The sequence below is a fragment of the Saimiri boliviensis genome, chromosome 17 (assembly GCF_048565385.1).
Source record: "Saimiri boliviensis isolate mSaiBol1 chromosome 17, mSaiBol1.pri, whole genome shotgun sequence".
Classification (NCBI taxonomy): domain Eukaryota; kingdom Metazoa; phylum Chordata; class Mammalia; order Primates; family Cebidae; genus Saimiri; species Saimiri boliviensis.
Genome location: NC_133465.1, coordinates 45,574,147 through 45,600,951, shown reverse-complemented (window position 1 = coordinate 45,600,951; position 26,805 = coordinate 45,574,147). Strand labels below are relative to the sequence as shown.

At 51.8% G+C, this 26,805-nt stretch overlaps 2 protein-coding genes across 5 annotated transcripts; one reads left to right on the top strand and one right to left on the bottom strand.

Annotated features, from left to right (window-relative positions):
• Positions 1-618: 618 nt before the first annotated feature.
• LRRC3C (leucine rich repeat containing 3C) lies at positions 619-2,455 on the bottom strand. The gene is made up of 2 exons (XM_074388004.1): positions 1,908-2,455; positions 619-1,420 (listed from the first exon to the last, which is right to left on the bottom strand). The coding sequence occupies exons 1-2, from the start codon at positions 2,453-2,455 to the stop codon at positions 619-621; spliced, it is 1,350 nt and encodes a 449-aa protein (XP_074244105.1).
• Positions 2,456-19,759: 17,304 nt separating this feature from the next.
• Positions 19,760-26,552, top strand: ORMDL3 (ORMDL sphingolipid biosynthesis regulator 3). 4 transcript variants are annotated; one of them, XM_003942836.4, is made up of 4 exons: positions 19,760-19,877; positions 23,099-23,289; positions 24,025-24,176; positions 24,911-26,552. In XM_003942836.4, exons 2-4 carry the CDS (start codon positions 23,116-23,118, stop codon positions 25,044-25,046), a joined length of 462 nt encoding a protein of 153 aa, XP_003942885.1. In that variant the 5' UTR covers positions 19,760-19,877; positions 23,099-23,115; the 3' UTR covers positions 25,047-26,552. The 4 variants fall into 4 exon arrangements, with proteins under 4 accessions (XP_003942885.1, XP_010328962.1, XP_074244801.1 ...); XM_010330660.2 differs by having other exon boundaries at positions 23,094-23,289; XM_010330661.3 differs by lacking the exon at positions 19,760-19,877 and adding an exon at positions 20,481-20,555 and having other exon boundaries at positions 23,094-23,289.
• Positions 26,553-26,805: the final 253 nt, after the last annotated feature.

The window sequence follows — 26,805 nt, the reverse complement described above, 5'->3', positions numbered from 1 at the left end:
GTGGATCACGAGGTCAAGAGATCGAGACCATCCTGGCCAACATGGTGAAACTCCCATCTCTACTAAAAATACAAAAAAGTTAGCCGGGCATGGTGGTGCGCGCTTGTAGTCCCAGCTACTCAGGAGGCTGAGGCAGAAGAATCACTTAACCGGGAGGCAGAGGTTGCAATGAGCCAAGATTGCGCCACTGCACTCCAGCAGCGTGGTGACAGAGCCAGACTCCATCTCAAAACCAAAACAAAACAAAAGTAGAATCAGTTTAAACATCCTACAGTGAAGGTTTTGAGATCGCCCTGGGCCAGGTGTAGGCTTCCTCCTCAACCTGCTCCCCCCAGCCCCTCCTCCCCTGCTCCCACCCCACCTGTGGTCATTCTCTGTTCTGGATTTTCTGAGTTTAGTACAAACCAGGCACAGAGTAGGCACCAAAAAATTCCAGGCACCAAAGACGGTGTTGGGTAAGATGACAGAGAGCAAGCCAGCGAACCAGTAGGTATTTAGGGGTAATAAAGGAGAAAGGGGCGGGACGCACTGGGGGCAACGGAGGCAGAGGGAGTCAGAGGAAAGGAGACGGCATAGGGGCAGGGGTGTGAGGTGTGGCTGGAGGAGCTCCCCAGGTCTTCAGACCACTGTGCTGAGGGTGGAGGAGCCCTCGGAACGCACGGGCAGCACTGGGGCCCGCTTGAGGGAGCGCCGGGTCTCATCTCGGTTCTGCCACACATAATGCACCAGGTAAGCCACAACGAGTGTCAGCCAGCCCCCCATGGTGACCAGCAGGGCCACATCGGTGCTCCTCCGGGCCCCGCCCCGCCCTGTCCCACACAGCTCTTTCTCCCCTGCCAGCAGCAGGAACTCCTGCCCCACAAAGTCCGGTCGGGCTCCGGGGCCACACACGATGCCTGTCCCAGTGCCTGGTGCCAGCCTCACCTGCCTGAGCACTTCCTGGAGAGCGCAGTCGCAGTGCCATGGGTTGGCGGATAGGTTCACTTGGATCTGTAGTCCCATAAAGGCCTCCACAGGCACCGAGGCCAGCTGGTTGGCAGAGAGGTCAAGGTGGCGCAGTGTGCCCTCCAGGCCCTGAAAAGCCGCCCCTGAGAGGTGGGCGAGGGCATTATGGGACAGATCCAGCTCCTCCAGGACAGCCAGGTGCTGGAAGGCACCAGCAGGCACCGATGCCAGCTGGTTGGCATCCAGGTAGAGCTTGCGGGTGTCGTTGGGGATGCCGGAGGGCACAGCGCTCAGGCCTGCCTGGCTGCAGCGGAACGTCCGTTCACCTGCTTCCTTTGCCACGTAGCAGCCCCGGGGAGGCACCTGGGGACTGGGCACAGTACCACCTGTGCCTATCACCAGCAGGAGGGACAGGAGGTGACCTGCTGGTGGGAGCATGGCCGCAAGTTGGCATACTCCTGGAGTGGAGTAGGATCTGGGGAAGAAAAGGTCACATAAAGGAAGAGTGAGTAAAGAGAATCACATGCCCACTGCCAGCTCTCTCCTCCTGAGGTCCCTTGGGGAGTCCCTTTGGGCCGGGGCTTCCTCTCAAGACTGGGTGACTTGTTCACTTCCTTCTTGGGGTATCTTGTTTTAAGGCTCCTCAATAGGGCCTTTTGGGTAAAGGGTCTCTTGTGCTTCAAACTCTTTTAGGGTCTATTGATTCTTGAAGGTTAATCTATGAGGCCCTGTTGGTCATTCTGGGTCCGGGGGTTTCTAAGTTTCTGCCTCTATGTATTGATCTCTCTCATTGGAATAAAGTCTTTTTCCCCTATCTGCCTGGGTGGCTGCCAGGTGGGCTAGGTAGCCACCAGGGGTCTAGTTGGCACTTGTGTGATGGAGACAAGTGGGACAGATGACTGATAGGGTGCCAGGGCATCCAGCTAGGCCGGGTGACTAGGTAAAATGGACTTCTGGCCCACCTTCTATGCCCATCAACCCCTCTTCTGGGAGTGCCCACCTGTCTGCCTGCCCAGCTCTGTCCTCTCTGCCTTGCACGGCCTTCCTCCTCCTCCCTCTCCTCCTCTCTTCCTCTCACCCTTCTTGGTGGTAGAGCCTTCTCCAGTGCAGCTGCCCTCTCCCGGCTCCCTGCTGCTGGGCTCTGGAGACCCGCTTCCTCCTCCTGTTTGCTTGTAGCTGCTGGAAGTTGGGGGCTGGGACTTAAGAGTGTTGGGTTTCCTGCATGTGACTCCGGGCCCAGGTGTCGGATACCTGAGCCATGGTGTGGCCAGGCAATGCCAAGAGAGGGCAGATCCTGGACCCTGATGAACTCTGCCATGGGGATACCAGGCCCCAGTTCCATTCCCTGCCCCAGGCTCCCCTCCCCAGCCTTGATACTATCATCTTCCCTCAGCCTTCGAGGCTGAGACTCTGTTTCCAAGAACCCCTCTTCCCTGCCCAGAACTTGGCTGGGCAGAAGGATCCCTGCTTGGCAGGCCTGGGGGGCAGAACTGAACTGGGCGGGCCCCATCTCACATCCACTGTCTCCAGCAACCTGTACACCCCCAACTCCATTCTCCCCCGCCGTCTGCTGCTCCTCTTGTTTTGTTGTTGTTGTTGTTTTGTTTTTGTATTTTTGTAGGGATGGGGTTTCTCCATGTTGGTTAGGCTGGTCTTGAACTGTTGACCTCAGGTAATCTGCCTGCCTTTGCCTCCCAAAGTGCTGGGATTGCAGGTGTGAGCCACCATACCCGGCCGCTTCTGCCCTTCCTTCACGCTCTGTGGCACTTTCTTCCACGGTGAGCAAACTTCCCTTAGCCTTCCTTGGAAAACATGTCTGTCCAGGGCCACATCTCCTGGCTCCTCATAGTGCCCAGCTGTCTTGCCTGCCAGGGGTGCTGTGGTTCAACTTTAGTTTGATCTCTGTGTGGTGGATTGATGGCCTCTCTAGGAGTCAGAAGGAATTCTTTAAGGCACCTGAAGCCTGATGTGGTCGCCTCTGAGTTTTCCTGCTGATTTTATGATCTGGATGAGAACCAACTCAGGTTCTCTCTGCTGGAGCCTTGGACTCTCAGGGTGGCACTTTGAACCCTCCTTCAGGCCTGGGCACCAAAGAGGGCTTGGATGACTTGTTCCCCAGGGCATCCCGGCCCCAAGCATCATTTGCAGGCCATGCCACTCCGTGATACCAACCTCTCCTAATGTTCACTGGGTAGTGGGAAGGAAGGATTTCAAGGCAGAGGATGAGATTCATTTGTGACCTGAGTATGTGACCTGACGCTGCTGGTTGGGAAGAGCTGCCAGGGTTGAGCGGATGTGAAGGCACTTTGTGAAGTGCTGTGCAGTGGCGAGTTGTTAGGATTACAGTCTTCCAGAACACATCGGGTCTTCCTCCATGATTTCAGTACCATGCCAGGCTTTTCCCCACCACCTCCTCTGGTATGCTCTTCAGGGGCAGGGGTGACAAGGGGTCATAGATGTGATCCGTGTGGATGACCCGTCTCATTCCTTAGCCCATGGTGGCTTCTCCCCTGCAACTCCCTACCCACACTATCTCCAGTTCGGTGCTGGATTCAGAGCCTCAGGGATTGATAGAGCTCAAAGGAAGGGGCCAGCCAGTTGACCCTTCTTTAGTTTTCAGATGGGTAAACTGAGGCCCAGAATGTGACCAGAGTTACACAGTGAGTCAGTGGCCAAAGACCAGAGCCCTGTTTTCTGACTCCTTGTCCAACCTCTTCCCATTGCCTGCTAGCACCTCTGGTCTCTGTGCCACACTTACCCACACCCTACATCCTTGCATGTGGAGCCTGATGGTGCCCATGGTATTGTGTAGCACTCGGAAGCCCTCCTGCCAGGTCAGAGAGGTAGAAGAGTGGGGTGTCACAGAGACCAGACAGGATATACTTACATGAAGGAAGATGACATCATATGCAGTGGAGACCTTGCTGAGAAGGACAGCCTTGCTGGTTTTTGCAAGACTGTGGTGACCAGGACTGGACATGGAATTGCAGAGCTCAGTGCAAAATAAAAATGGTGGGGAGGGGCCCCTTGTTTCAAAACCTGTTAAGAATTTCTTTAAAAAAAAAAAAATATATATATATATATACACATACATATTTTTAAAGATGGGGTTTCACCATGTTGGTCAGGCTGGTCTTGAACTTCCAACCTCAGGTGATCTGCCCGCCTTGGCCTCCAAAGTGCTTGGATTACAGGTGTGAGCCACCACACCTGGCCAAATTTCTTTTTTTTTTTTTTTGATGGAGTCTCCCTCTGTCACCCAGTCTGGAGTGCAATGGTGTGATCTCGGCTCACTGTAACCTCCACCGTCTCTGGGTTCAAGAGATCCTCCTGCCTCAGCCTCTGGAGTAGCTGGGATTACAGGTGCCTGCCACCACGCCTGGCTTATTTTTGTATTTTTAGTAGAGACGGGGTTTCACCATGTTGGCCAGGCTGGTCTCAAGCTCCTGACCTCAGGTGATCAGCCCGCCTTGGCCTCCCAAAGTGCTGGGATTACAGGCGTGAGCCACCGTGCCCAGCTCTTTTTTGGGCGGGGGGATGGAGTCTCATTCTGTGGCCCAGGCTGGAGTGCAGTGGTGCAACCTCAGCTCACTGCAACCCCCATCTCCCAGGTTCAAGTGATTCTCCAGCCTCAGCCTCCCGAAAAGCTGGGATTATAGGCGCCCGCCACCATGCCTGGCTAATTTTTGTATTTTTAGTAGAGACAGGGTTTCACCATGTTGGCCAGGCTGGTCTCTAACTCCTGATCTCAACAGAGTCTCAAGAAGGTCTCACTCTGTTGCACAGGCCAGTCTCAAACTTATGAGGCTCCTTGGTCCTTGGCCTCCCAAAGTCCTGAGATTATAGGCATGATCCATGCACCCAGCCTTGAAATTCTGTAGTGGCTCATGTAGTGAGCACTACGCCCTGCCGAAATGGTTAAGAATGTCAAGGCCGGCTGGGCGCGGTGGCTCACGCCTGTAATCCCAGCACTTTGGGGGGCCGAGGCGGGTGGATCACAAGGTCAATAGATTGAGACCATCCTGGTCAACACCGTCTCTACTAAAAAAAAATACGAAAAATTAGCTGGGCATGGTGGCGTGTGCCTGTAATCCCAGCTACTCAGGAGGCTGAGGCAGGAGAATTGCCTGAACCCAGGAGGCGGAGGTTGCAGTGAGCCGAGATCGTGCCATTGCACTCCAGCCTGGGTAACAAGAGTGAAACTCTGTCTGAAAAAAAAAAAAAAAAAGAATGTCAAGGCCTTGCTGGGTATGGTGTAATCCTGTAATCCTAGTATTTTGGGATGCCGAGGCGGGTAGATCACTTAAGACCAGAAGTTCCAGACCAGCCTGACCAACATGGTGAAACACCATCCCTACTAAAAATACAAAAAATTAACTGGGCCATGGTGGCACATGTCTGTAATCCCAGCTATTTTGGGAGGCTAAGGCACGAGAATCACTTGAACCCAGGAGGCAGAAGTTTCACTGAGCCAAGGTCGCACTACTTCACTCCAGCGTAGGTGACGCATCAAGACCCTGTCTCAAAAAAAAAAAAAAAAAAAAGAATTTTAAGACTGGGTGCATGGCTCATGCTTATAATCGCAGCACTTTGGGAGGCTAAGATCCAAGGAGCCTCATGAGTTTGAGACTGTCCTGTGCAACATAGTGAGACCTCGTCTCTACTAAAAACCAAACAAACAGGCCGGGCGCAGTGGCTCATGCCTGTAATCCCAAAACTCTGGGAGGCTGAGGTGGGCGCATCACAAGGTCAAGAGATCGAGACCATCCTGGCCAACATGGTGAAATCCCATCTCTTTTTAAATACAAAAATTAGCCAGACATGGTGGCACGTGCCTGTAGTCCCAGCTACTTAGAAGGCTGAAGCAGGAGAATTGCTTAAACCCAGGAGGCAGAGGTTGCAGTGAGCCGAGATTGCGCCACTGCACTCCAGCCTGGTGCCTGTCAACAGAGCGAGACTGTCTCAAAAACAAAAAACGAAACAAAACAATAACAAAACTATTTGTCCAAATACATTTAAAAAATTTTTTTTTTTTTTGTTTATAGAGATGGGGTTTCTCCATGTTGATCAGACTGGTCTTGAACTCCCGACCTCAGATGATCCACCGCCTTTGCCTCCCAAAGTGCTGGGATTACAGGCGTGAGCCACCAAGCCCGGCCTGTCCAAATACACTTTTTACAAAAAGAAAAAAAAAATTAGCAGAGCATGGTGGTGCATACTTGTAGTCCCAGCTACTCAGGAGGCTGAGGTGGCAGGACAGCTTGAGCCTGGGAAGTAGAGGCTGCAGTGAGCTGTGACTGCATCACGGCACTCCAGCCTGGGCGACAGGGGTGCAACTCTGTCTCTAAACAAATAAAAATAAAAAAAGAATTTCAAGATGACGACAACAGCAGAGTACAGAACCAAGTCCAGGGCTCTTCTGAGCACAGGGCATGAGGTCTTGTGGGAACGCATCAGCCACATGCCTGTGAGGCTGGCCTTGTAGGTTACCTTTGAACAGCAGTTTCAGAAACGACGGGCATCAGAAGCATGATGGGGACCAGATCAGATGGTCGGATACTAGATGACGTCATCTCTGAGAGTGTACTCACCACGGACTCATTCCTGCCGTGTCAACACGGGCATTTCACAGACTCACATTTGTCTGAGGAATCAGATAATTTTCGATACTCAGGCAGCAGAAGCAACAAGCAACACTTTTCTCTGAGGGTTGCTTGTTAGTTAGGCCAGAAACTCTGCTGCTGGCTACTTGGGTGTCCGTTTTGGAACTGCAGCTGAATGTGGGACAGAAAGCTGAGTAATCTTCCCTTTCCCTCCTTTCTCTCTCACACTGGACAGGGCCTTTAACTGAGGCACAGAAGCTGAGCCTGGCTGTGGATGGAGGGTTATTTCCTTCTAACACTAGGGCAGCTTCCAGGAAAAGAGTGGGACTAGGATGTCCAGCACAGCAGCTGTGGGAGAAGCAGGAGCCCAGCTGGAGCTGCAGATGTGGTTAATGAAGCGAGGCTGGGTGCAAACTCAGTGAAGGAGGGAGATCCCAGGGGAGGGAGGAACTACACTTAGAACAGTGCGCACTACAGGCTGGGGACTGCAGAATTGGAAGAGAAATTGTCTTCCATTTATTTATTTGTGTATTCATTTATTCATTCAGTGAGGATTTCCTGTGAGCCTCATATGCTATTTGAAGGTAATATAGACAGGGATTTTTTTTTTTTTTTTTTTTTTTTTTTGGAGACAGAGTCTAGCTCTGTCACCCAGGCTGGAGTGCAGTGGCGCGATCTCGGCTCACTGCAACCTCCGCCTCTTCGGTTCAGGAGATTCTCCTGCCTCAGCCTCCTGAGTAGCTGGGATTACAGGTGCCTGCCACTGCACCTGGCTAATTTTTGTGTTTTTATTACAGACAGGATTTCACTGTGTTGGCTAGGCTGGTCTCAAACTCCTGACCTTGTAATCCGCCCATCTTGGCCTCCCAAAGTGCTGGGATTACAAGTGTGAGCCACCTTGCCCAGCCTAGACAAGGTTCTTAAGGTGCTGGGTCTGTAGCAGGGTTCTCAAAACAGCCTGCACATTCAAATCACTTGGGGAGCTTTTACAAATTAGTTATGCTGGGGCTTCATCTGAACCAATTACATTCAAATCTCTGTGCATGGGGTTTAGGCACTGGTTTCTTTCAAAAGCTCCCCAGATATGTCTAATGCGCAGCCTGAGTTGAGAGTGGTTAGTCTGGAGGGAGACACAGACATGTCTCCACAATGCTTTGATGTGATGCCTGCATTGATGGATGTGTGTACAAGGAGCTTCCCCAAGTGATGTGTACAGAGAGAGAATAAGTATTAATAACACGGGAGAACCTGCTGGCTGTGCAGTTGGTATCCATCCCTTCTCTCCTACTACCAGATAACACACACGGCTTTAGGAGTGGCAATGCACTCAGCCCTGGATGGTTCAACCTGACTGAGCTTCTCAGCCCATCAGAAGTCCTGTTGCCCACTTTTCCAATCTCCTTTGTAGCTGAGGGTGGCCCAATTCTGGTCAATGACATGTAAGCGGAAGTCTGCAAACAGTCTTTGACAGTCTGGGACAGTCTTTGATTTGCTGGTAAGATCAGTCTTTTTTTTTTTTTTTTTTTTTTTTTTGAGACGGAGTTTTGCTCTTGTTACCCAGGCTGGAGTGCAATGGCGCGATCTCAGCCCACCGCAACCTCTGCCTCCTGGGTTCAGGCAATTCTCCTGCCTCAGCCTCCTGAATAGCTGGGATTACAGGCACGCGCCACCATGCCCAGCTAATTTTTTGTATTTTTAGTGGAGACGGGGTTTCACCATGTTGACCAGGATGGTCTCGATCTCTTGACCTTGTGATCCACCCGTCTCGGCCTCCCAAAGTGCTGGGATTACAGGCTTGAGCCACCGCGCCCGGCAAGATCAGTCTTTGATCTCAGTTCACTACAACCTCCACCTCCAGGATTCAAGCGATCCTCCTGCCTCAACCTCCTGAGTAGCTGGGATTACAGGCCCACACCACCACATCCCACTAGTTTCTGTGTTTTCAGTAGAGACGGGTTTCACCATATTGGCCAGGCTGGTCTTGAACTCCTGACCTCAGGTGATTCACCTGCCTCAGCTTCCCAAAGTGCTAGGATTATAGGTGTGAGCCACTGTACCCAGCTTTTTTTTTTTTTTTTTTTGGTGAAGGGGTCTCACTGTGTTGTCCAGATTGGAGTGTAATGGTACAAATACAGCTCACTGCAGCCTTGACCCCCACCAAGTTCAAGTAATCCTCCTGCCTTAGCCTGTTATGTAGCTGGGACCACAGACATGTGCCACTGCAACCAGCTACTTTTTTTTTTTTTTAAGAGATGAGGGTCTCACTTTGTTGCCCAGGCTGGTCTTGAATTCTTAAGGCTCCTGCCTTGGCTCACCAAAGTGCTGGGGATTACAGCCTGAGCCACTGTGCCTGGCCCCTACTTTGAACATGAAAGGCTCAACATGAAAGGACAACAAAGCATAAAGGGAAGGTTGAGTATTACTGAGTTGTTGGCTGGAGGCCATTGAACTCCTCACCCAACACCTGCAACCGCCTCCTCTAGACTCAGCATGTGAGAACGAGAACCCCCTAATTTCAGAGCTTTTCAACTTGGCTGTACATTAGAATATAGGCAGTTTTGAAAACTCCTGATGCCTGGGTACACCCACGGAGATTTTAATTGAGTTAATCTGGCATGTGTCTGGTGATAGGAATATATTTTTCTTTTTGAGACAGAGTCTCACTCTGTCGCCCAGGCTGGAGTGCACTGGCACGATCCCGGCTCACTGCAGCCTCTGCCTCCTGGGTTCAAAAAATTCTCCTGCCTCAGCCTCCCAAGTAGCTGGGATTAAAGGCACACACCACCATGTCCAGCTAATTTTTGTATTTTTAGTAGAGTTTTTTGTTTTGTTTTGTTTTGCTTTTGTATATATGTGTGTGTGTGAGAGAGAGACAGAGTTTTGCTCTTGTTGCCCAGGCTGGAGTGCAATGGTGTGATCTTGGCTCACTGCAAACTCCGCCTCCTGGGCTCAAGCAATTCTGCCTCAGCCTCCCGAGTAGCTGGGATTATAGGCATGTGCCACCACACCTGGCTAATTTTGTATTTTTTTTTCTAAATAGAGATGGGGTTTTTCTATGCTGATCAGGCTGGTCTTGAACTCCAGACCTCAGGTGATCCACCCACCTCAGCCTCCTGAAGTGCTATAATTATAGGTGTGAGCCACTGCACCCTACCTAGGGAATTTTCTTCATGTTAGCTAGGTGAGTCTCAAACTCCTGACCTCAGGTGATCCACCTGCCTCGGCCTCCCAAAGTGCTAGGATCACATTTGTGAGCCACCGTGCTTGGCCAGGTGATGGGAACTTTCAGAAGCTCCTCAGGTGATTCTAATGGCAAACTGGGATAAGAATATTTATTTGAGTTTTCTGTTGCTTTCAGCTGAGAGCATCCTTAACTGGTACACCAACTTCTCTAGGGTATCATCAAGGAAGGCTTCACCAAGGAGTGACATCTGAGCTGGGTTTCAAGGCTGGCCTAATCAGGTGGAGAAACAGTGTGTAACAGCAAGGGAGCATGAAATAGCTTGGCTTCCAGATCACTGGGTGGATGGAGGGGATGGTGACAAAAGCCAGGGGTAAAGAAGTAAAAAGGGAGCAGATCCTTGCGGCTTGCATGCCACGGATGCATTGAGACTTGATTCTGTGTCTTGTGGATTGAAAGGTTTTATTTAATTTTTATTATTTTATTAATTTATTTATTGAGATGGAATCTCGCTCTGTACCCAGGCTGGAGTGCAGTGGTGAGATCTTGGCTGACTGCAACCTGTGCCTCCCCAGTTCAAGCAATTCTCCTGCCTCAGCCTCCCGAGTAGCAGGGATTACAGGAACCCACCATCACACCAGGCTAATTTTTGTATTTTCAGTAGACACGGGGTTTCACCATGTTGACTACGCCAGTCTTGAACTTCTAACCTCAGGTGATCTGCCTGCCTCGGCCTCCCAAAATGTTGGGATTACAGGTGTGAGCCATGGCACTCAGGCTATATATTTATTGAGACGGAGTTTTGCTCTGTCGCTGGGCTGGAGTGCAATGACACGATCTCTGCTCACTGCAACCTCTGCCTCTAGAGTTCAAGTGATTCTCCTGCCTTGGTCTTCTGAGTAGCTGGAATTACAGGTGCCTGCCTCCACACCTGGCTCATTTTTGTGTTTTTAGTAGAGGCGGGGTGTCGCCATGTTGGCAAGGTTGGTCTCGAACTCCTGACCTCAGGTGATCTGCCTGCCTCGGCCTCCCAAAGTGCTGAGATTACAGGCATGAGCCATTGTACTTGGTCTATTTGTTTTTTTGAGACGGAGTCTCATTCTGTCACCCAGGTTGGAGTGCAGTGGTGTGATCTTGGTTCACTGCAACCTTTGCCTCCTGGGTTCAAGGGATTCTCCTACCTCAGCCTCCTGAGTAGCTGGGATTACAGGCATGAACCACCACGCCCGACCAATATTTGTATTATTATTTTTTTCCAAGTAGAGACAGGGTCTCACCATTTTGGCCAGGCTAGTCTTGAACTGCTAATGCAAAGTGATCCTCTCACCTTGGCTTCCCAGAAGTGTTGAGATATAGGCATGAGCCACTGTGCCTGGCCAAGTTTTTATTTGTATTTTTTTCAAGAAAAGGTCCCACTGTTGCCCAGGCTGGAGTGCAGTGGTGGCATCACAGTTCACTGAAGCCTCAACCTCCCCAGGCTCAGGTGATCCTTCCGCCTCAGCCTCCTGAGGGGATAGAACCAGAGGTGCATACTACCACACCCAGCTAATTTGTTGTTGTTGTTGTTGTTGTTGTTGTTGTTGTTGTTGTTGTTTTGTATTTTTGTGTAGAGACGGGATTTGGTCATGTTTCTCAGGCTAGTCTCAAACTCCTGGGTTCAAGCAATCTGCCCACCTTGCCTTCCCAAAGTGTTGGGGTTACAAGTGTGAACCACCACATCTGGGCAGATTGAAAGGTTTTAAAATTAGATTTGCTATTTGGATCACTCTCTTGGTTGTGTGTGGGATGTATTGGTGGCAGGAAAACAGGTTATGGCAAAGGTCCAGGTGTGAGATCATACAGACCTGAGGGACACATGGCATGGGACTGGAAGAGCCATCGCTGGGGAGTCCGATGCTCTGCCTTGGCCTGTGAAAGTCCTGGGCAAATTCTTGGGCTAGGCCCAAGACCCGCAGACATTTGTGCCACGGGACATATCTTTTCCCAATCCCCTTGGCCCTTCCATTCTGTGGACCCTCACAGTCTCTGAGATCCCTTCTAGCCTGATGCTTTGTGTGTCTAGGATGGCAGGCAGAGAAGAGGCTGAGGAATGGCAGGGTCCTGGCTCCCAAGGTCAGGGCCCAGGAAAGTGAGACTCTCAGGCAGTCTGAGTCACAGCTCCTCCCTCTGAGGGTGGTAACCCTCTATCCCAAAGATGGGACCATAGGGGAAGGAAGTTCAGCAGACATCTATCCCCTTCCCTCCCTGATGTTGGAGACCCCCATGTCCAGCCTGTGTCGGGGGATAACTGAAAGGAAAAGAGGAGGGCTAGCTTCTTTATCAGGTCAGCCAGGGATCCATCTAATGCCAGGCTACTGGGCAATTTCGGGGGGAGGGAGACAAAGTCCTCTGTTATTCTTGTTCCCTGTGGAAAAGGGAAAGGGGTGTATACATGCACTTAATCTGCCATGCTTGGAGGTACTCTCTCATTTACTTAGCACATATCTGAGCACGCACTGTGCACCAAGGCCTCTTAGGCATTGGGGATTCAGAGTTGCTTTTTAAAAAATTGTTTTGAGACAGGTCTCATTCTGTCATCTAGGACTGCAGTAGCGTGATCACAGCTCACTTGCAGCCTCAACCTCCTGGGCTCGAGCCATCTTCCCACCTCACCCTCCAAAGTAGCTGGGACTGCAGATGTGCACCACCACACCCCGCCAACTTTGTATTTTTGTGGAGAGCCACCACGCCTGGCTGAGAAAAGTAAATGTCCCCCAACAAATGAGGGAAGACTGGTGTGTGCACAAATAGAGCCAGCTGATCACCCAGGGGTGGGCTTGGACTGAGGGATCTGCCAGGGTCAGAGGAGCCTGGAGGATGGAGCAGTGGACTCTGCTCCAACATTGGGGAAGGCTGCACTGAGAAGGGGACAGGTGAGCTAGGCCTTGAGGGATGTATAGGAGTCCGTCAGATGGAAAAGGCTAGGAGGCTGAGATAAGAACAAGGGAGGGCAGTTTGGCTGTGGTCTGCGATGTGCAATTAGTTCTGTCAGAGACGTGGGAACCAGAGCAACTCCATCTTAAATAGGAGCTGAGTAAAATCAGGCTGAACCCTACAGTTAAGGCATTCTAAGTCACAAGATGACATAGGAGGTCAGCACAAAATACAGGTCATAAAGACCTCGCTGATAAAACAGTTTGCAGTAAAGGAGCCGTCCAAAACCCATCAAAACCAAAGTGGTGAAGAGAGTGACCTCTGGGTGTCCTGACTGCTACGCTCCCAGCAGCACCATGACAGTTTACAAATGCCATGGCAACGTCAGGAAGTTACCCTATATGGTCTAAAAGGGGAAGCATGAATAAGCCAACCCTTGTTTAGCATCTCATCAAGAAATAACCATAAAAATGGACAACCAGCTGCTTGGGGTTGCTCCCGCTCTTTTATTCCTTTACTTCCTAATAAACTTGTTTTTACTTCACACCGTGGACTCGCCCTGAATGCTTTCTTGCGTGAGATCCAGGAGCCCTCTCTTAGGGTCTGGAAGGGGATCCCTTTGTGGTAACAGTTCTGTTACATAGTTTAGTTAATTTTTATTGAGAATTCACAGTTCAGGAAATGCAAATGTGAGACGGGGAGCAAGACTAGCAGACTAGCGGGAGGCAGTTCTGTAACATACAAAGAAAGCCCTTTGCCCAGTGCCTGGAACATAGCAAACAATAATGTTTGCTGTGATCGTCACTGAAGGAGGAGCTGGCCTTAGGCAGGAGAAGGTGATCTGGGGACAGGGGCCGCCCAGAATTTCTGGATAGGTGAGGCTAGGAGTAGGAACTCAGTTGGTAGGGAGCTAGGAGGTCTCGTTTTGAAGCTACAGTTTTTATATCCATTGCCCTTTTGATCTGAAATATTTTCAGTTTTCTAACTGCTTTTATTCATGGGAGAGTGTCAATTGTCCATATCAAAGAATATGCAGTTTGAGGGGGTCCCAATGTACCACCCTGCACTTGGTTTCCCAGGGAGGTTCTTGTTCCCAGGCACAGGCTGGAGGATGGGGCCCAGTGGCCCTGACTGGTTCAGCCCTTTCTCTCCACAGCTCAAAATAGCCAACCACAGGCCTGGGTGGGGGAGGCGGAACAGAGTGCCCACCGGCGATGCTGCCATCCCGCACCCACTCCTGGCTTCTGACTGGCTCAGTAGTTCTCAGGAGGGTCACTCGCTGCTCCTTTGTTTACTTAACATTTGCCCTCCCGCTCCCGCTTCCCATCACATGCCTGGGGTATCCCCCACCCAAACAAAAATAAAAACACAACCGTCAATGAAATAAGCAGCTCTTTCCTTCCTTGCAGGAAGCAGGTTGGGGATGGGAGTAGTAGGAGTGAGGGTGGCATTCTTTCCTGCAGGGGAAGGGGCTCTGTTTCTTGACACCACTCCTCCCGGCTTCTGAACGCATCCAGGGGACGTGTTGCTTGTTTATCATCCTATCTCAGCCCACAAGAGGGTGTATGGTGTATCTCTCACAGGCAGAGGCCCCATCACCACTCCCAAGTCATCAGATGGAAGCGAAGTGCACTGAGCTGAGGAATGTGTCTACCTCAGTGGCCTAAGGAGCTCCCAGAAGGCAGGGAGAGCCTGTGACCTAGGCTCATTTTGTTTTAAAAGACTTTTCATAAAACATTTAAAGGTAATATCACATTATGCAAAGTTTGAAACTAGAGAATGAAAAAGATCACCCCAAATCCCCCTATCCTGATTCAAGACTGTTTTTGTTGTTTTTCTTTCTTTCTTTTTTTTGAGATGTAGTTCTGCTCTTGTCGCCCAGGTTGGAGTGCAATGGCACGATCTCAGCTCACTGCAGCCTCTGTCTCCGTTCAAGCAATTCTCCCACCTCAGCATTCATAGTAGCTGGGATTATAGGAGTGCGACACTATGCCCGGATAATTTTTGCATTTTTAGTAGCGATGGGGTTTCACCATGTTGGCCAGGCTGGTCTGGAACTCCTGACCTCAGATGATCCACCTCTGCTTCAGCCTCCCAAAGTGCTGGGATTACAGGCGTGAGCCACCACGCCCTGCCTGTTGTTTTAAGAGACAGGGCTTGCTTTATTGCCCAGGCTGGAGTGAACTAGTGAGATCACTGCAGCCTCGAACTCCCTAGGCTCAAATGATCCTCCCACCTTAGCCTCCTGAGTGGCTGGGACTACAGGAATGCACCACCATGCCTGGCTAATTTATTTTTATTTTTTGTAGAGATGGCGGTGTGTGTGGGGAGTGTCTCGTTATGTTGCCCAGGCTGGTCTTGAACTCTTGGCCTCAAGCAACCCTCCCGCCTCAGCCTCCCAAAATGCTGAGATTACAGGCTTGAGCCACAGTTCCTAGCCCCAAGGTCTGTTTTTATTTTGTTGAATTTTCATAATCTAGTAAAGTACATGCTCAAATATCATTCAAATGTGGAATGAATTAATAAAAGGCAACACATACTGAGCACTTCATTATGTGCCAGGAATTGTTTCAAGTGTTTCATTTCACATTTACTGGCCCATTTAATATTCACAGCATGAGGTGGGTATTATCATGATCATTACCATCTTCATTTACTTTCTTTTTTCTGAACACCAGTGTCACTTGCCATTTCATTTAGCAATGAGGTAACTGAAGCACAGAGAGGTTCAGTAACTTGCTTAAGGTTACACGGCTGGTAACTAGAGGAGCTGGGAGTTGAACTCTGGCAGTCTTGTGCCACAGGATGTTACTGGTGCTGCTCTATTTTTGCTTATCTTAATCATTAACATACATCCAGAATTAGACTTTTTATTATGAACAATTTCTTTTTTTTTTTTTTTTTGAGACGGAGTTTCGCTCTTGTTACCCAGGCTGGAGTGCAATGGCGCGATCTCGGCTCACCGCAACCTCCTCCTCCTGGGTTCAGGCAATTCTCCTGCCTCAGCCTCCTGAGTAGCTGGGATTACAGGCACACGCCACCACGCCCAGCTAGTTTTTTGTATTTTTAGTAGAGACGGGGTTTCACCATGTTGACCAGGATGGTCTCGATCTCTCGACCTCGTGATCCACCCGCCTCGGCCTCCCAAAGTGCTGGGATTACAGGCTTGAGCCACCGCGCCCGGCCTATTATGAACAATTTCAAACATAAAAAAGTAGAGAAAATAGGCTGGGCATGGTGGCTCACACCTGTAATCTCAGCACTTTGGGAGGCCAAGGTGAACAGATCACTTGAGGTGAGGAGTTCGAGACCAGCCTGGCCAAGCTGCTGAAAACCCGTCTCAACTAAAAATACAAAAATTAGCCAGCATGCGCCTATAATCTCAGCTACTCAGGCAGCTGAGGCAGAAGAACTGCTTGAACCTGTTAGGTGGAGGTTGCAGTGAGCTGAAATTGCACCACCGCACTCCAGCCTGGGTGACTGAGCGAGACTCCGTCTCGAATAAGGAAAAGTAAAGTAGAGAAAATAATGTAAAGAACTTAACGTCCTCATCACACAGCTTCAATAATTATCACCTCATGGCCCATCTTATTATGTCTCTATTGTTCCCAGCCCAGATTATTTGAAGCAAATGCAGTCACTGTATCATTTCATCCACAGATATTTTAGTATATATGTCTGAAAGGAGGACTTTTTATTTATTTATTTATTTATTTATTTATTTATTTATTTATTTATTTTGTTGAGATGGAGTTTCGCTCTTGTTACCCAGGCTGGAGTGCAATGGCACGATCTCGGCTCACCACAACCTCTGCCTCCTGGGTTCAGGCAATTCTCCTGCCTCAGCCTCCTGAGTAGCTGGGATTACAGGCACGTGCCACCATGCCCAGCTAATTTTTTGTATTTTTAGTAGAGACTGGGTTTCACCATGTTGACCAGGATGGTCTCGATCTCTTGACCTTGGGAGCCACCCGCCTCGGCCTCCCAAAGTGCTGGGATTACAGGCTTGAGCCACCGCGCCCGGCCCAGGAGGACTTTTTAAATTAAAAAAAAAAACTTACTACAATTCTATTTCATGCCTAAACATTTAGAATTCCTTAATATCATTGAATACCTTGTCAGTATTCAAATTTGCCTGATAATAAAATCTTTTTATTTATTTATTTTTTTTTCTTTTGAGACAGAGCCTCACTCTGTCACCCAGACTGGAGTGCAACAGTGCAATCTTGGCTCACTGTAACCTCTGCCTCCCGGGTTCAAGTTATTCTCCTGCCTCAGCCTCCCGAGTAGCTGGGATTACAGGTGCCTACTTCCACACCCGGATAGTTTTTATAGTTTTAGTAAAGACGGAGTTTCACCATGTTGGCCAGGCTGGTCTTGAACTCCTGACCTCAGGTGATCTGCCCATCTCCGCCTCCCAAAGTGCTGTGTTTACAGGCATGCACCACTGCATCTGGCCTTTTCTTTCTTTCTCTCTCTCTCTCTTTCTTTCTTTTTTTCCTGAGACAGAGTCTCACTCTACTGCCCAGGCTGGAGAGAAGTGGCCTGATCTCAGCCTACTGCAACCTCTGCCTCCCAGGTTCAGTGATTCGTCTGCCTCAGCTGCCCGAGTAGCTGGGAGTACAGGTGCAGGCCAGTACACCCAGCTAATTGTTTTTGTATTTTTAGTAGAGACAGGGTTTCACCATGTTGGCCAGGCTGGTCTTGAACTCCTGACCTCATGATCTGCCTGTCTTGGCCTCCCAAAGTGCTGGAATTACAGGTGTGAGTCACCATACCTGGCCCCAATTTTGTTAAGGGAATTCGGTATTTGTCCTAATTTTCTTCATTCTAGATTTTGCTGACTATATCCCTGGGGAATGTGTCTTCTGGTATTTTGTGTCCTTATCTTTTCATATAACTTAGCAAACATTTCCCCATACTGCCACAGGGTTTTCACAATCTGTCCTAAATGGCTTCATACTATTCTATCCAGCAGAGAGAGATACTGTAATTTTTTTCTTGTGCATTTAGGTTGCTTTCAGTTTTTCACTAACTATAAATATTGCTGGAATGAACATCCTGACACATTGCAGCTTTTCCTGTACATGGGATAACTTCCTTAGAATATGCTACCCGAAGTGTAATTATGGTTCTGAGGCATGAAGAATTTTTCAGCTTCTTGGCACACAGTGACAATTGTTTGTCCAAGAGTTTGTGTGTCTCCCAGCACCAAATAAGAGAGCTGTCACTCACTCTGAATAGTGCTTAGGGCTGTTCACAGCTGAAGGATGTTTAGGGAAGACATGGTAATTATGAGGGCAACGAGTTAGAGAAGGAGAAAAATGATGACAGGGACTCCAGCTAAATAAAGCAGAAAGTGATCTGTAATTTACCACAAACCTAGAGTGAGTCAGAACTCTGCTCATTCCTATTGCGGAAAAAAAAATCTTTGATAAAAGGAGTTATTAATAGTGCATGACATGTCCAGTAATCTTTCTGTTAGACTGTACATTAGTCAGAACCTTATTTGAGACGTGGTCTCAGTCTGGGTCACCGAACTTCATAGAGATGTCAAGAAACTGATCAAGACCCAGAGGGCTCGATCAACCTGATGGAGGATGAAGAATCCCAGAGAAAAATAAAAACAGTCCAGCAGGCTCACTTTGGAAAATATAGACACACCTTCTTGCCTTAATGCTGGGGAGGTTTCCGTGAAAAGAACAACACTGGGTTTGCTTATGTCTGCAGAAAGATGACTATAAGGAAAGGCACCTCCACAAACCAAGAAAAACTTCCTTAGGACATAGGCAGAGCTATTTCAGACTCGGGAGATTATTTCGATCTTGGGATGAACTCTTCTGGGGCCATTGGCCCTGGGAATATTCAAGAAGCTGCCTGTTCTGCTCTGGGTGGTTCAAATACCCACCTGCCTGGTAACCACTAAGTGCCTCTGGGGGTCCCACTCCAGTTATGTGACAACTGTTTCCTGGCAGCCCCCTGGGGAAGGAAGGGTAGGTGGAGTCCAAGTGAAGTGCTCCCCAGTTTTCCTGGGCTAGCCTCTTCCTTCCTGTTTCACTCCAGGGTGCCACGAACTGCCATTCAGAGTCGGGCTGGCAAGCCATGATGACATAATCTGATCTTGCTATTCCAGCCCTGCCCTGCATAGAGTGGACTTAGAGAGAAGCTGGGGAGGGAGTTGAAACTACCCAGACAAGGCCTCTTGGTGACATGGAGAATGGGAGTGACCGAGGAGACCTCAAGGGCCATTTAGTTCAACCTCCCACAGTGATATTAAATAAATTCCTACAATGCAACAAGTGCTTTACATGCATTTTTTTGGGTTCCCACAACCTTGGAGGTGGGGTTTCACAGGTGTGAAACTGGAGATTAAGACAAGTAATTTGCCCAGGGTCACACTGCCAATAAAGGGGGGGCCTACCCTATGTCGACCAGGCAGTAAAATCTGTGCCCTTGCCTTTAGAGGATGCAGATGTGAAAACTGCAGACCAGAGCCTCTCATTCAAAACCACACAAGCTGACCTGAGACAGAAACTCAGGCTCCTTACTACTGATCAAGGAATCTATGATACGTGGCCTCTTCTGACGTCAGGTGCGGGGCGGCCAAGGATGTGGCCCCGTCCCGGGCAGCCTGGGCCAAGCATGACTGAGAAGAAGGCAGACCCTCAGCCAATGTGAAAAGCGCGCTGCCAGGAGGGCCCGGCAGGGCAAAGGGCCGAGCCAGTCCGCTTCTGGAGGAGCCAATCTGGGGCCAGGGCGGAGGCAGCCAAGAGCAGTGGAAAAACCCTGCACTTGGGGTCAGAATATCTGGGTTTCGATCCAGTCTGGGACCCAGCAAAGACTTACAGCAAGGAGTCTTTGCTGACTTACAAGTTGGAGTCTCCTCATCTGCAAAACTGGGGCAAGGATAAAATACACTTGAAAGGCACAGAAGCAAAAGTTGGAATTGTTACGCACCAAAGTTCTATCATGCGATCTGACCGTTGCGTCACGGTGCAACTTCCAACAGTGCGGCCCCGGAGAGACCGGGAAAGGAGCCCGGAAAAACTACAACTCCCAGGAGGCGTCGGGCGGGCCGGCGCGAGGTGATGACGTCACGCGGCCGGCGCGGAGCTCTGATTCGGCCGGAGCTGCCAGCGGAGAGGCTGCCGCCGCGGGTTGTTACAGCTGCTGGAGCAGCGGCGGCCCCCGCTCCCGGGAACCGTTCCCGGGCCCTCGATCTCCTTCCCTGCACGGTGAGCCCAGACAGAACCAGGGGACCCCAGGGCTAGAGGAGGGGCGGGAGAGAAGGTGGGGGCTGCTAGGGAGGCGCCCTGGGCTGGACAGACCCTGGCAGAGTGAGTGGAGGTAGAGGGAGTGCATCAACCGAGGGGGTGCAGCGTCTGGGGAGGTGGCCAAGGAAGAAAGTACGAGCCGCAGGCCGGTGGTAGAACGTCGGGGAGGAGCGGTTCGGCTAGGGGTGGGAGGCGGGGAGAGGCTGGGCTTCGGGGGTAAAGGTTTGGCTGCTTGCAGAGCTGGGTGAACCCGTGGAGGTGACGGTGGGGTCCCGGACTCGGCCGGGTTCCGTGTGCGAGGTCCCAGGCTGGGGAACAGAGCAGGACCCTTCCCCCCGGCCCCCAGCCAGAGGTCTCACTCAGAAAACCCTAACAACAGTGAGGACTCCGCCCCTTCGCTCCTCCTCTTCTCGGCTTAGTGTGGGTTCGCCTTAGCACAAGCTTTCCGCTCCCACCGCCCTCCCCCAGTCGGGATGGCTGGGCCAAAGTTGAGAGGTGATCGGCTGCGGTCCTGCGGCTTGCCGGGTGGGCGGAATGGAAATGGCATTGTGATGTGCTGCCACGGACTCCCGGTTGGGGGTCCCCATCCAGTCCTGGATGTTTTGTGCTCCTCATCCAGAAGTCAGGAGGTTTGCTGTTGTAAGGGCTGCTCTTTTCTGGGGGAGGGAATGAGAAGGGCTCACCTGGTGGCTGGTCTGGGGCACGGTCAGCCTTGGCTTGAGTGTCTGGCATACTGGCTGGGCCCGGATATTTGCGTGTGGAGCCAAGGGGGTGGGGAGGGAAGGAGGGGAAAAGAGCTACCAGCAAAAAAAAAAGTGGTTAATAGAACAGAGTTGCTGCAGGCTCTGGTTTGAGGCAGGTTATGAAACCACATCAGGACCTGGCACTAGCAGCCACCTGCCAGCTATGGCAGCAGAACTTTTCAGCTCAGCTGCTGTAGACCGCTGCCAGCCTCCTCTCTGTTTCTCCTCATCTAGGGGAGGGGTCACTTGGTCGTTTTGCTAATGGAAGTGATGTGTGCCCATAGTCACACGCAAGTCTCGAGTGTTTTTTGGCTGCCAGTCCTTTTCTTAGTTTGTTGATCTCTTTTTTTCAGGGGTCTCTGGTGGTTTTCTGCTCTCAGGGCACCTAGTGTTTAGGCTTCAGGAAGAAGCGTCTGAGGGTGTCGGCTAGGACCTAAGTCTGCGCTTTTCCTAGGCTTGTCAAGTTTTGTTGGCTGCCCTGTGAAAGCCGGAAAGGGGTATGGGGTCTTGTGATCTGGGATTCCACTAGGCTTTTGGCACTCCGGGACAAATACTAGGAAGGGTTAGTGCTTTCTACACCAACAACCCGTAGAGGTGGGTAACAGAGAGGTGATGGGGTGGCAGTTTCCCCAGGTCAGGCTTGGGAAACTCTCCCTCTCCTTAATCAGAGGTAAGTCCTTCAGATCCTTCACTTATCAGCTACATGTTGCCCTCCCTTCTAAGGTGAAGGCTTTTGTGTAGCTGTCCCAGGGGCTGCTAGAGTAATGGAAGCCCCGAGGCCCTGGGAAGGTAAACAGGGCCAGCTCTGGCTTTTTAGATCCTTGGATTTCTGTGAGGCTCAATTACCCAGCCCAATGGGCTGTGCTGATAGGTCCCAGGAGGGTCACTTCACCCAGAACGCACAGCAGGCAGGCTCAGAGGTGTTTGCTTGTTGGGGTGGTGTGCTGTGGGTCACATTTTCCCTGAGGTCTCTAAGCGTGGGGCTGTCTGAGAAGAGGACACTTGCTCCTCTTATCCTGGAAGTAAAGAACTGACCCCTGAGGATTCAGGCTCCTATGCAGATTTGGCTAGGATCCTATCAGAGATAGATGGCATCTGGGACTGAGGGGTTGCCGCAGGGGCGTGAGGGAGTTGGCTTTCTGGGTACTTCTAGAATGTCTCCATCTGGGACTCTTCTGCATTCCCAGGAAAGATGTTGCTGTTACCATGGTGAGGACCTTATGGTCTTTAGCAGGCGGGACCCTACCTCAGATAGGGAGGTGAGCCAGTACACAGGCACCATCTGTTCCACCTTCTCCTGATCACAGGTCTCTCAGGGATCTGGGGACAGCCAAGCTCTGGACAAGGGGCAGATCATTCCCCTCCCTTCCTTCTCTACTTGCCCCTGCCCACTGTGGGTTGTGGCCACCTCCTGGTTCCTCCTGCCACAGGCCTCCTACTGTTGGCGCTGGACAGGGGAAGGCATGAGCTAAGGTACACCTGGAAACAGGTGCTGAGGGAGACTGAGGTGAGGATGGGCAGGACAGAGAGGAACGGGGACAGGAGGAAGGCCACAGGTTCGGGTCTGTGCCCTTGGGACGCATATGTTGATGCGGGTTCCAGCTCTCCGTGGGAGCTCTAGGTATTGGCCACGTTCTCTGTCCTCACCCCTCTTGTGGGGAAAAGGGCCCTGGTGGTTTGGCAGCAGAGTTGGCATCGCAAGGGCTGGCCTGAGTGGCTGCCAAATGGAGAAAACATCTGGATGGGTTGTTTTGTGTCACCAGAAGGGGCACCTTCCAGGTCTGGGCAGAGGTTGTCCCTAGTCTGTTGTTTTCGCATTTCTTCCCTCCCCTGTTCCCTTTTTTTTACCGAATCAGTCCTCCTAAGTTAGGGTTTGGGGAGATCCAGAATTGAAAATATTAGAGGAGGTGAGTGGAAGCAGTGACCTCCAAATAGTTCATCCACTGCTGCCTGTACCCGTAGACCCCACTTCTTTTCCCTCCTGATGGGAAGGGCTTCAGAGGAGACATCCCAAATCAGACCCTCGTGAGAGGAAGTCCAGCAGGGGTCATGCTGAGTGAGAACTCTCTCCTGGGGCCTTTGTCAGCAGAGGGCCCTCATGGGAATGCTGTAAGGGGTGAGGCTGGGAGGTGGGCCTTGCCTTCTCTGTTCTGGGGCTGCATGCCTCTTGATGACCTGTCCTCCAAAGCCCTGCCAGGCCTCTGTCCCAATGGGGTGATGCATGGGGCAGCCTGGGGTTTATCCCAGCCCAGCAGCAGGAAATGAGTAGAGCTAAGTCCATGTGGATTTTTTCTACTTTCCATGCTTGAGAATCAAAAGAGTGGAACTGTGTGGAGTTCTCAGGGAAAGAAGGACCTGCCTTCCAGCGGATCGGAGGGTGAGAGGGGGCAGGGAAAGCCATGTGACCTGTCTGACCTGTGCTGCTTGTTTGCAGAACAGCGGAGAGGGGCGGCAGGATGAATGTGGGCACAGCGCACAGCGAGGTGAACCCCAACACACGAGTGATGAACAGCCGTGGCATCTGGCTCTCTTACGTGCTGGCCATCGGGCTCCTCCACGTCGTGCTGCTGAGCATCCCCTTCGTGAGTGTCCCTGTCGTCTGGACTCTCACCAACCTCATCCACAACATGGTGAGAGCCGGCCTGCTGCCTGCCTCTGCCCTGTGGGCTGCTCTTTGGCAGGGGTGAGGGATAGGAGGAGCCTGCTGGGCCTGGCCCAGATGTCAGGGTGAGGTACTGACAACATCTGCTCCAGAGCCCAGGCCCAGCCCATATCTCTCTGCCTTGCTCCCCTGTGCACGACGATAGGAATCAAATCTGCAGATTTGTCCACATCGCCAGGGTGGGGTGGCTGTGGATCTGGAAGATGCATCCCTGAGAGCTGAACAAAGGGCTCCAGAGAGTTCCCAGGACCCGGGAGTCCTGGTGCCTAGGCTGGGGCAGAAATGCTCTTTTCTCAAGTTTCCTTCTCGAGCCATCTTCCACTCTTGCCCTTCTCTGCTCCCTCACCACTTGCTCCTTTGCACTCTTTGGCTGGTAAGCAGGGGTTAGTCCCGTCAGCTTGCCTCCTCCCAGCTGGCACAGGGAGGTTATGAGTGGCCTGGAGGGGCGGCATCTCTGTGCCTGTCTTGTGGCCAGCTCCCCCAATGCGTTCTCATGCCAAGCCTAGCCTGTCCCCCTGGGTCCCCTTTTTCTTCTCCTGGCAGTCTCCCAGCTGCTCCATCCTGACCTCCAGCCCATATCTGCCTACCCAGCACAGGGAGGCCCCAGATCACTGGGAGTTACTTCTGTCTGTGACTGGGTGTAGGAGCTGGGCTGGAGGGCCTTTTGCCTTTTATAGCCTCCAACAAAGACGTCTTCCTCCAGGGCATGTATATCTTCCTGCACACGGTGAAGGGGACGCCCTTTGAGACCCCGGACCAGGGCAAGGCGAGGTTGCTCACTCACTGGGAGCAGATGGACTATGGGGTCCAGTTCACGGCCTCTCGGAAGTTCTTGACCATCACACCCATCGTGCTGTGAGTGCCTGTGCTTCAGGAAGACACCAGCAGGCAGGGCAAGGCCGGGAGGACCCTGGGGCCCAGCCGTGCTTATTAACCCTGCTCTGGCTGCTGGTGTTGGGATGAACAGAGGAAGTTGGAATATTCCTGGGTCTTACACTAGGTTCAGGCTTTGGACTCTCTGGCCCCGAGTTTCCTTCGTTAGAGCCTCCTTCCCGCTAGTGAGATAGGCCCACAGGCTTGGGGTGAAGTTGGGAGGGAGGTTGGCGCTGGTCCAGGAGGGGCCTCTTTAGCCTGAGATCTCTTGCTTCTTACTCTGGCCTGGAGACCTCTTCTGTAACTCTTTGGCTGTCAGGATTCTGCCTTCCCGCACCCAGGAAGTGAGGGGGGAAGGGGTCCTCCCAGCAGTCTTTTCGTTGTTGTTGTTGTTGAGATGGAGTTTCGCTCTTGTTACCCAGGCTGGAGTGCAGTGGCACGATCTTGGCCCACTACAACCTCCGCCTCCCAGGTTCAAGCAATTCTCCTGCCTCAGCCTCCTGAGTAGCTGGGATAACAGGCACGCACCGCCATGCCCGGCTCATTTTGTATTTTAAGTAGAGACGGGGTTTCACCATGTTGGACAGGCTGGTTTCGAACTCCTGACCTCAAGTGATCCACCCGCCTCGGCCTCCCAAAGTGCTGGGATTACAGTCTTGAGCCACCGCGCCCGGCCCAACAGTCTTTTTTATCTCTCCCCACCCTTCCCCTCCCAGGTACTTCCTCACCAGCTTCTACACCAAGTACGATCAGATCCATTTCATCCTCAACACCGTGTCCCTGATGAGCGTGCTCATCCCCAAGCTGCCCCAGCTCCACGGAGTCCGGATTTTTGGAATCAATAAGTACTGAGGGTGCGGCCCCTTCCTCTGCCCAGGGTGACAGGGGAGGGATAGGGGAAAAGGCCTGCGCTGCGACACTGAAGACAGGAAGAAGGAGCCTCTGGACACTGTCGAGGTGGGGGTTGAGCCTCTGGGCCTAGTTTCCCCCCTCGCTTCCCCCAGTAGCCAACTTGGAGTAGCTTGTAGTGGGGTTGGGGCGGGGCCCCTTGGGCTCTGACCTTTTCTGAATTTTTTGATCTTTTCCTTTTGCTTTTTGAATAGAGACTCCATGGGGGTGGTCACAGAATCGGCTGGGCTCCTGGGCTGAACACGGACCATGCATTGGGACAGGAGGCGGGGGTGGGGTGGGGGAAACCCCTGCTCACTTGTTTCAGGCAGCCAAAGCACTTTAACCCCTGCGTAAGGAGCAGAGGGCGGTACGGCTTCTGGATTGTGTCACTGTAATCCTGAGGTCTTTTCGATGACACGCAGTGTGTGCTTGTGTGTGTGAAAGCAAGCGTGGGACGGGGCCTTGCCCTTCTGGGCAGAGAGCTGTCTAATCCGAGTCTCGGGCTTTCACCAGTTTCCCTGCAACCCACCGTGGGTCCTGGTTGGGAGTGGGGAGGGTCAGGTAGGGGGAAGATGGGGTGGAGTGTGGATGGCTTGGTCCCAGAGGTGAGGGGGCCAGGGCTGCTGCCATCCTGGCCTGGTAGAGGTTGGGGAGCTGCAGGGGTGATAGGGAGTGGAGACTTAGAAGAATGGGGCCACAGAGCAGCAGAGCACTGATGTAAGGGAGGGAGGGGTGGGGACAGAAGCTAGATCCAGTCTTCTTTGGGATGTGGGCAGGGAGGGAAGCAGGCTTGGAGGGTTAGTTTACCCACAGAATGTGATGGTAATAGGGGAAGGAGGCTGCTGTGGGCTTAACTCCTGAGTTGGCTGTTGGGTGGACAGGTGGGGAAGAGGCCCGTGGGTCATTGTTAGTACAGGTCCAACTTGGCTCTGACTTCTGCAGGGTACAGGGAAGCTGTGACAAACGATGGCTGCTGTGGTCCTCTGCAGGCCCTCACCCCTTAACCGCCTCGTGTAGGCTGGCACTGGCAGGGCCTCTCGTGTGGCAGGCACATGTGGTGCTGTGAGGCCACCCCACGTGGGGTCAGTGGCGAGAGTCCTGTAGGACCTTTGGTCAAGCAGCACAGGGGAAGGAGCCAGGCGTGGCCTATAGGCGCTGTCTCAGCCTGCAGAGAAGAAAGTGAGGCCGGGAGCCTGAGCCTGGGCTGGAGCCTTCTCCCTTCCCCTGGCTGACTAAGGGCCGCGTTAATTCTGAAAAGGCGTGGGTGCCTGTATCCTCTTCCAGGGGCCCGGGGGAGCAGGAGAGGTCACTGGCCCTGTTTTCTGCCTCCTGGCCCTGCATCTCCCACCCCATGTATCATAGGGAACTTTCACCTTAAAATCTTTCTAAGCAACATGTGAATAGGATTTTTACTCCCTTTGTACAGTATTCTGAGAAATGCAAATAAAAGGGCAACATGTTCCTGTTTCCCTGTGTCTGGCCTCTGCTTCCTGGAAGGCTGAGGGGTGGGGGCAGGGGTGTGGGCAGAGCGCCTGCTGAGGCGCTGGTGGGACATCAGTGCAGCTCTGATGGTGGCAGGAGGGGCTCCGGGACTGCTGGGCTTTGTGCTGCTTTCAGCAGGGAAATCCCCCAAGGGGGCTGCGAGGGAGCTGACAGTGGCGGCAGTGGTCAGAGAGCAAAATTCTCTGTGCTTTTGCCTGGCTGTTCTCTGACAGGTCTT